At 37.7% G+C, this 228-nt stretch overlaps 1 protein-coding gene across 1 annotated transcript in view; it reads left to right on the top strand.

The window, feature by feature from the left end:
* The window catches only part of LOC119594649 (ankyrin repeat family A protein 2-like), a gene marked incomplete in the record, with an annotated part of 8,059 nt that overhangs the window by 7,350 nt on the left and 481 nt on the right, over positions 1–228 (top strand). The window contains 1 exon segment of the mRNA XM_037943698.1: positions 92–228. Coding sequence (XP_037799626.1) covers positions 92–141 — 50 coding nt within the window.

The raw sequence follows: 228 nt of genomic DNA, 5'->3' as shown, positions 1-228 counted from the left end.
GTAAATGTGATGACTAAAAATGATGATGTAGAGTTTTCTGTGACCCAACTTATTTTTGATAGATTCTAAAATATTCTTTTCTCCCATGCAGTTCAGCTCATCATGGAAAGGCAGTTGTTGAAACTAGTGGAACCTTCTTGAGTGTTTGTGCATGCCAAGCATTTGTGAATATCAGCCCAAGAGGAATTTTGATTGCCATAAGACCTGGCTGTCATGCACTACAAAAAC

Source organism: Penaeus monodon, chromosome 34, assembly GCF_015228065.2.
Source record: "Penaeus monodon isolate SGIC_2016 chromosome 34, NSTDA_Pmon_1, whole genome shotgun sequence".
Lineage (NCBI taxonomy): Eukaryota > Metazoa > Arthropoda > Malacostraca > Decapoda > Penaeidae > Penaeus > Penaeus monodon.
Note: the sequence above shows the minus strand (reverse complement) of the source record. Positions and strands in the feature narration are given on the sequence as shown.